Source organism: Pezoporus flaviventris, unplaced genomic scaffold, assembly GCF_033815535.1.
Source record: "Pezoporus flaviventris isolate CSIRO_AGI_PZ_B2104156 unplaced genomic scaffold, CSIRO_AGI_Pfla_v1 ptg000002l, whole genome shotgun sequence".
In the NCBI taxonomy this organism is placed as follows: Eukaryota; Metazoa; Chordata; class Aves; order Psittaciformes; family Psittacidae; genus Pezoporus; species Pezoporus flaviventris.
In genome coordinates, this window is record NW_026892550.1 from 59,897,983 (window position 1) to 59,907,500 (window position 9,518).

Here is a 9,518-nt window from a genome sequence, read left to right on the forward strand (position 1 = left end):
ACCCTGTTACCACGGGCAGGGACACCTCCCGTAGACCAGGTTGCTCAAATATGGCACAGAACACTTTTAAAGGTGCTCCTGGTGCTAGCGCAGATTGATAGGTGATTGGTTCCTACATCTGCCTTAGTTACTATTATGTATCCCTGTGTATAAACTAATTTTACTGTGTGCTGATGGTACTTTTCCTTTTCTTCTTAATGCCTAGTACTAGACTACTGTACAGGATAGAATACTTTTAAACATACCTTTGATTCTGTTCTCGGAGTACAAAACAAAGTTATATGAAGGCAAACTATGATCTGTTTAATTGTTTATTTATTAAGCACCTTAAGTGACATGTTAAGGAGCTGAGTCAGGTCTGAAACCAACTCGGTATGCAATGTACCAAAGCTTATTAGAGATGTGCTTGTCATTAGCATGCAATTGGTTATGGCAAGAGAGGAAGCTATAATGTCTAAATGTCTTGTTATCTCACATGTAAGTTATTTCTCTGTTCTTTGTTCATGAGCTAGTATATTTTGATACATTCTGAATTTCCTGGATTAAAATCAGAATTGTGCTCTTAAACACTAAACAGGGAAAGCTGAAAAAGGACTTGAGGGGAACTATGTAGAAAATAGACAGAAACGCAGACCCCAGGCTGCAGGGATATCTCAAGGGTCTAATCTATCTGGGTTTTTTTGAAATCTGGAACTTTACATAATCTTGGAAACTGTTTATGTGGAGATTTTGGCTGGAAATGAATTTGCTTTGCATGTGTTTGGCAAATTTATAAGGAAATTTAGTGAGTGTGATGTAGCAGGAATATCAAACAATACCTAACAAAATCAGCAGAATTATGTTGATTATTTTTTCATTGTATTCTACATATAAAAACTCACATTCATATTATACAATAATAAAAAAGGGTCCTACATAGGAATACACATTCCTGTAAGGTAGGTGTTGATACAATTAACACAGGTCATGTATTAAATAGTAATAGAACTAAGTATTTATGGCTGTGTCTTTGGTAACGGCAGAATTTCAACTCATCCAAATGAGGCTGAAGCCACATTTATAGGTTAAAGTGGTACAAGGTATTTTGTAATAAGGTTCCATATTCTTTCAGTTTATCAGCTTAACATCTGAGTAATTCTGGCTACATTTTTTTCGTTCTTTGTGCTCTCCAAGGTTTATCTTTTTCTTGATTTGGAAAAGTAGTTTGGAAAAATGTTTCCAAATTAAAACATTTATTTCCTTTAGAATTCCTGGGGTTTCCATGTTTTGAGATATTTTTGTTTCCCACTGTCAGAAATGTACTTTTCGCCGCTGTTATGAAAAATTGGTCAGAATTCATCTGACACAAAACTTGTGAAAATTTGCTGTTTCTGTTGTACCTTTAAGGGCTTAATTAGTAAGTTGCTTTGTTTAAAAATACTCGATAGTGTGTCACCTGCTCTTAGAGACTCCATTTAAGGTTTAGCTGTGCCATCTGAACTGAGTGTGACTTTCAATCTGCTCAAGCATCACTCCTGTGCCAAATCTTGGTGCTGTAAGTTGTAAAGGAACTGTGCTGGCAGTAGGGTGTCTGGAAATTTTAATCCTAAGAAAGCAATTATTTGGCTGCTAGGGCTAAAACTGCTGGACAGCTTTCTACCTACCGTACAGGTAAGTGAGGTCCTTACTGTGCCTCAGTAGAACAAGACAGTTGAAGAAGTGGTGATGAATGAAGAAATTTCAGAGCTTTAGTTTGTTGAGGTTTGCTGGAGATGCGTCATCTGGCCCCGGTCATAAGATTTTCACGAGATCTTGAAGAATGTCTTGAAAGCCACAGCAAGACTTTTTTGGGAAATGTTTCCTGAGCTGACAGCCTCACCATTGCTGTGGATGATAATTATTTCCCCTACTTCCACTTAGAGTTCAGATGGTACAGAGGGGAGGAAGTGTCCTGGTGGTATTGTTAAAGTAAGGTAAATGACAGCAACAACTAAAAGGCAAAGTTTGGGTGGGTGATAGGAGAAAGAGCCTGCAGATAGAAGAGAAAAACAGAAAGAAAAGCTGGGGGAGACTGAAAATAGATTTGGGACAGTTGTTTAGGTCTCTACTGCACCTTTGGAGTCTGGAGCTAAACACTAGAAACACTACTGTGTTTTTCTTCTGGCAGTAACAAGTTGCTCACACATGGTTAACTACTGGTCGCAGACAAGGCAACAATCAGATACTGTTTTGCTTTGGGTGAAGTGATACAAGTGTTTGCATTTGGCCCAAATTTGGCTCCTTTGAGACTTGTATAAGTGTTTTCATCTGATTAAAAGCTATTTCCCTTCTCCTCTTTTTAAAATCTAAGTTGTGTGAAAATTGTATGAAAAAATTGCAAAACCAAATATGGAACAGTTTTGCAAAATCAAAGCAGTGCAGCCTTAATTTGGCCCTCTCTAAGAATGAGTAGTGAATCCCTAGATTATGTAAGCATATGTCTCATTTGCTGGACAGAGTGGATGCTCCTTATAGAGTGAGCGAGTTTGTCAGTTCCAGAAGTTGTTCATGGATTCAATTCATTTGTTGCAATGGACTAGAAGTTATTTAGTGAATGCAGTACTAATCTTGGCAGTGGTGTTGAAGCAGTTGAATGTCACAAGGTTGATGCAGTGTGGTTGGGAAATGGCTTAAAATACCATCACTGGCTCCTTCTTTCCTTAAGAAAAGATCATCGCCTATGCAGAAGTGCTGAGCTTTCCTGTTTCCAGAGCATAGGGGATTTGTATTTTGATTTCTAGCTTGAAAAATGACATGTAGTTGGAAGATGTGGCCCCAAGGGATCTCAGATTTAATGTCCAACTGTAGTGTTTTTAAGATATTAGCCTGTTGTAAACAGGCTAATAGTATGAAGGGACTGTGGACATAAACCGGATTTGCGAAAAAGAGGGAGAAGAATGTCTATCCTAGTGCATACTTTGAATACAAAACATTTGGGCATATGTACGGTAAGGACTAGCTTCTTGGGTTCGACAAGAATGTTTGTCTCTGCATATTGTTTGTGCCGGTGGTTAGCAGTGATACTTAGAGAGTTGAATTATTGGAGTAATGTAGGCACATACAGCAAATCCCAGTTTCTAGCAAGGAGTGAGAGCTCTTACTTGTTCATATAAAGCTTCATCTTTGATTGTGATCCAAGGGTGCTACCTTAACACAAATAATAACTATTAGGTAAGCATCAAAGAAAAAGGTAAAAAAAAAAAAGTCTGTGGTACTAATGGATTCTGCAGAAAAATTCTGATGTTGTTTGTCTCTGCTCTTTAGTCTTGATTTATTCTGTCATTTGGTTTTATATCCAGCTGAACTCTTGTTAGTTTGTCTCATTTAACTATGGTACTAAATTGGGTTCATTTGAAAGATGCAATCTCAGTAAAAGTGCTGTTGCATTATTTCGTTGGGTTTACTAAAGCTTAATACTATGAGACTTAAAGGTAAAAAATAAAGCTGTTGACTCAGCACAGATTAAAACCAGATGTCTCCTGAGATCCTTGCATTTCTCTCTAATCACTAACCTGAATTGATTGTGGTAGTATTTTTTTTTTTCTGGTCATGACCATAGTTTTACCAGTCTGTGTTTGGCATGATCTAAGTCAACTGCAGATTTCCAGCACCCCACTCTACCCCACACCTCCCCTTGTGATTTTATATGCATAGGTTTGTTTTTTTTTCCCCAGGAATGTCTGGCTAGAAAATCAACGCCCTTCTCTCCCCCTTCGTATTGCAAACAGTGGATTTAGATGCAGATTCTTTTTAATCTTCAAATCAGATAAAAGGATGGAAAAGAGAATAAATGAGGTTTGGAAAACTATGGGTTGCAGAGATGAGAAGCCATTGCATTGTGTTCAGTCCATTAAAACAAGAAGAAATGGAAGAGATACTTTGATAAGTGTTCTGCTGGTGTTAACCTTGATGGCTATTATCGGGGGGATGATGCTATATCTATTTCATTGGCTTAAGCTTTTTTCATGCTGAGAGAAATCAATACTTCGAGTCGTTGGATGACAGAGGCATCACTTCAGAATTGACGGTGGCTGTCAGATGTTGTCATTGGTTGACTTTTGTTCGCTGTTGAGGTTTTAAGCTTTCATTTTTCTAAGTCTTATTCAGGAGTCTTTGTAAGATTTCCCTGGGTAGCATTTTTAGTCCAGACTTTAAACCTCAGGTCAGAGGTCAAGTGCAAAGATCTGTGAAAGCAGAGGATTGAAGAGCTCCTTCATTTACTAAAATATCCTTATTTGTAGGGAATTTGCATTAGTGGCAAGACTACACGTTATCTTATGGATGACTTTTCCTCTTAAATGACACCCTCTGAGACAAGTTGTTCACAAAGCAAGTGGCTTTTAGTCAGGTTAGACAAAGGAACTGGCATATGTAAAAGCACTCGGTGATCTCAGAGTTGAAGAATGAAAATAAAAAGATGCAGTATGGCTGTTAAAACTGTACCCTATTAAAATTTTTCATACTTGGTGAAAAACATTTCACTAATTTTGGGACTGCAAAGGTGTGTTGAGGAAATCTTTAACATTTTTTGATGATCAAAGATAATTCTGAAAACACTAGTTTAATCCTCGTCTTCACCGGTATATAGACAGGCAGAATAGAATAATTTACCATGTCAGAATTTTGCAGTAGTATTTCTGGAATATTTCCTTCATACAGAATGTATTCTATTTTCATTTCAATAATCTTTTGGATGACCTTGATGTCCTTTAGAATTACTGTTCCTTAAAAATGCATCTTCAGGTAACCTGCATGTTCAAATAGCCCCCAGTCTTGTCCAAGCAGGTAATGGAAGAGAGGAAAAACCCTGTTCCACTCTGTTTTACTGGCAAAGAGAAGGTTTCTGTTCCATCATGGATGAAGGGCTAGAGAAAAAGGGTCTTTCCACTGCTCTGTGCTGTGTCAAAGGATTCTGCTTAATACACTTCCCCTTTGAAAAACTTTCAACAGCCGCTAAATGGAAGACTTTTCATAGATAACCTATGGAATGTATATATGAAAATACCTTTTCCTTCTTTCAGTGTTTTTTGTTTCATCGTGAGTGTGACTGCAGTACTGTTGTGATTATACTTTCATTATACACTTGCCCAAACAGATAACATAGATTAGGTAGGCCAAAGCACTAGTGGAAGTGCTTTGTGGAAGTGAAAATTAGTTTGCATTCAATAGTGTATCTAATTGTAAAACTATATTCAAGCATGAGAGTGTGCATTATTGTAAGTGTAAGAAATCAGAAAATAATGAAGAATTAAAACTGTAAAAGTATATTTTTGAGTTTGGGCACAGAAAATTAAGCTGAATTTTTATTTTCACATAAATGGAATTATCTGGATTTATTGTGAGCTATTAACATGTACCACTCTATATCCTGGTATCGCATCTCTCAAAGTAGTGGATTAGGTGAACCTGAAGGCATCTGGAAAATGAAAAAACACAGTGGAAAAACAGAGACTTTTAAATCCTTTCGAAAAATTTTAGTGGCTAGTGGCTACTTTGAGATGGGTCTCTCCACTTCTTTTAGAGGAGCCATTTTTCTCTAACTCCTGTATTAAAGATTATTTGACAGAGGGAGGGGGAGAAATACCTTACTTTTTTTCTGAGTATTTGACATATGTTGTGGGTAGGAACCACTGAGCAATTAACAAGTCACCTGTATGATCAAAGGGATTATGCTTGCAAAACTTTCCTAGTTTTAGTTATTATATGTGCACGCGGCAGATGTTTGGCAGAACTGTGGATTCTTTCTGTTCTTATTTGTAAAATAAGTATTGTAAATAGTGTGGTATGGTTTAAGAGTCCCTCCTGGAGTGATGTTCTAATTTTATGGGATTGCTGCATTCGGAAGTCTCTCAGTTTTGGTGGGGAACTACAAATTTCTGTTTATATTAAATGCTGAATTTGCTGAAAAGTGGAGCCTCTACATTTCTGTTTTGTAACAGGCTGATTCTTTTTTTCATGGAAGTTGTCATGACAAATACCATTTTTTCCTTTATTTGAATGTCACAGCTATACTTTGAAAATCTTTGCTGCTATTTAATGAAGGAGGCATTCAAAATTACATCATAAAGAGACTTTTTTAAAAGAGGTACAAGTTCATTATATCTTTTACAAAACATTCTAGTTTGATTTCCATTTTATCATGTTTTAAGGTCAAATGTGACTTTAATGTTCCATAAAGAGACAGAGATTGATAATGGAGAAAGAATAACCCTCTAATGTGATTTATATCTATGGATTTTATGTCAGATATGAAAAGTTGCTGTTCAAATTGTAAAGGAGGATCCATTAAAGAGCACTTTAAAACATTTTACTACTTAGCTTACCTTATACACTTGTTTTTAGAATTCTGCCCTTTCAGGCAACTTAAAAATAACAGCTTATGAAGAATTTACAAAGTGCTGAAAACAACTCAGAATCATTGTGGGTGCAAAATAGATTAATGTGTCGGAAAAGACAGCTGTAGTTATAAAAAGCTAGAAAAATCTTTGTTTGGTGTTGGTTATGATTTAGCCATCTTGCGTTTTTGTGAAAAGGGGTGGTAGAGTGCTTCATGTAGGAGTACAAAAGCCAATTTTTGATGTCTTGTTCACTTGGAAAGTCAGCTGCTCATTCTTCACTCCTCTGGATGTCTGTTCATCAGGTGAGTATTGCTGTAAGGTGTGGGAAAAATTATGAGGAAATTTGTACATATATTAAAATTGTTAAAATACCTCTTTATTAATGTTAGTACACTTTTATTATGTGATATCCGTTAAAATCTGCACAATCCCAGATTTTATTATACTTGTGGTTTATTCCATATTCTTCCTTTTCTTTCACTTTATATGGTATATATACTTGTATATACACATATATGAATAACATTCACAGCCTGCCGGTTTTTTAGTTGCTGCAGTTTTCTAAAGCATTATGATATCATGCTGTTTTCTAAGCTCTAAGAAATAATTGTACTAGTGTCTGCCTCAGCTGTGCTTCACAAAGAGAGCAATTTTTTTTGCTGTTAGGCAGACATTTGTGTCCATTCTGCTAACAAGATCATAGAATAATCCAATCATTGACAAAGGCTGAAATGCTTTGTCTGGCATATGTGATCTGTGGGATTGCCAAATGAAAACTGAAATTAGAAATGGAGTTCTGAAGTGGGGAAAAGCCTTTATTGTTTATACCGATATTTGAAGTTGTGAGTCTCTGTGTAAAGTGGTTTGATAAGACAGTACTATAAATTTCTGTGTTAACAGACAAATTTTCAGGTCAACAATACCCAAAATTATTAGAAAATATTGTAACAAAGAACCTTTCCTAGTTTTGAGTTCTGTTTATAGGTGTGACTTCAGTTCTTAATTCCTAGTATTTGGTGTTGAGTACCTCGGCAAAGAGATGTTTATACAACAGGTGCAGTACAGCTAGGAAAGTGCTTAACTTTCCCATGCTGGCCTGCGAATGTGCTCAACTTCAAGAAGCCTCCTGGTAAAGACCAAGTCAGTCTTCATATGCCTTTTGTCTTCTGTCTGAGGATATGTGGATTTTGTCCTTAGTTTTTATGCAAACAACAGCAACCAGTTGGTTACCCAAATCCAGTGAAGAGTCATGGGAGTCGAGTGGTCAGCTAGCTGGCAGTCATTATTATTAAACTTTCCTCATTGTTTTTATAATGCTATACACTTACTTTGTTATAAAAGTGGTCATACCTATACGTTTTATTATGTGATCAGGGCACTAACCTGTTGGTATTTGCTAAATCCTAAGAGTGTATGCTATGTGGTTAACCTCTGCTTGGCTCTCTGGATAGATTGTGAGGCACAGCTGACAAGTGCCTCAATTCTCAAACTTGTAAAATGTGGTTCATTCTTATTTCTCAAGGGTTTTGTATAAGTAATTATTTAAGTGCTTCAAATTTCCTTTGGATGGTATAATTAAAATGCAAAGTAATAAAGTCTCTATTTTCTTCCCAGTCACTGTGTGCCCAGTATTCTGCAGACAAGCGTGAAGAAGAAAAAATGTGTCATCATTTGATAATGGCAGCGAAGTACCGAGACCAAGTGACTGCAACTCAACTAATACAGAAAATTATCAACATTCTTACAGACAAGCATGGAGCCTGGGGAAGCTCTGCACCAAGGTAAAGCACTTTGGGGGTGTTTTAAAATATTTTTGAGAGCTGAGCTATGCTCAGCTATGCTTAGGTGTTGTGAATGAATGTTTTATGATCAAATTTAAAGGTAAGCAAGGTTTTTCACTTTTTAAAGGGCCAAAGTAATATATTAAGAAGGTAAAATTAACGTGTCAGTGTTTAGTATGGGTGAATGTCAGAGAATTAGTGTTTTGTTAGAGTAGTTAAAAACATGGTGATTCTCCTGTGACTTTAAATTTTGCTATAACAGTGTGATACAATTTGTTTTGGATATCCAGTTCTACACAATCATTTCTTTGGGGAATAATGTTTAGAAGTAAATCTTTTCACACAGCTAGCTTTCTTCATGGTTCATCATATGATTCAAGATTGAGCCACAGCTTAGTAGCTTGTTTTCTGCTGACAAACAAAGATCTTTTTAAGTTAGAGGGAAATAATGAATTTTGCATTAGTAATTTCAAGGTGAAAACAGTATGTTTCTCCTTTTGGAATTCTCAGTATTCATTACAGTGATACTTGTCTAGCTTCTTCAGCATGTCACAGCTACGGTTTCACTTGCAAATCTAAAATTCAAGTCCAAGTGCTTGTAATACATCCTTAATTAAGGCTTAAAAATAAGTGGAATGTATTTAGGGTAGAACATAGGTATTGGGATACTGTTACTTGAATGCAGTGGAATAATAAGCATGGGAGAAATACGTGAGTAGACAACAAAGTGTTTTTCCCAGTAACCTTTATTCATTGTTCAATTACTGCTTGTTTTCTGGAAAGAAAAAAAAAATAAATTCCTGAGCACTAATAATTTCTATAATGTACAGTTACATAAAAAAGTAATCTATGAATAAAATTAACTGGAATTGTTAAAAATAATAGCTGTGATATTATGGTAAAGAATGTCCATTTACTGTAAATACCAATTTTGGGGTCTAGGTTTTAAGGTTAAAAAGGAAAAGTCGAAGTAAGTGTTTAATGCTGTTTTTCTTTTGTTGAGTACATTATGCTTAAATATAAAAATGTGTAAGAAGAAAAGTAAAAATGACAGTCTATTTGAACATTTCTAGTAATTTTTAATTAATTCCATACAATTTTTAAGTAAGGCTTACATTACATTTCTCTGAAATCAGATTTCTTGAGTATTTTGTCTTTAATTTTTGATGAGTATACACCTTGTGGTTTTGTCCATCTGTTTGTGTTTCTGGATTTAAAACTATCGTTACTGCCTTTTAACTAAGAAACAGAGAATCCTACTCACTCTTTAGGTGTGTTTTGCTTGTTGTGATAATACTGGTATAGATGGTGAGGGAAAAGTGTAATAGATAAAATAGTCCATGCTTGAAGGATAACTGTTTTCTGATAATCCTCAAATAAG

General features: G+C 35.7%; 1 protein-coding gene across 1 annotated transcript in view; it reads left to right on the forward strand.

Moving 5' to 3' along the window:
• LRBA (LPS responsive beige-like anchor protein) overlaps window positions 1-9,518 on the forward strand; it is a 401,040-nt gene that overhangs the window by 153,907 nt on the left and 237,615 nt on the right. Inside the window, exon 37 of the mRNA XM_061440892.1 lies at window positions 7,971-8,137. Coding sequence (XP_061296876.1) covers window positions 7,971-8,137 — 167 coding nt within the window. The remainder of the gene's footprint in view (window positions 1-7,970; window positions 8,138-9,518) is intronic.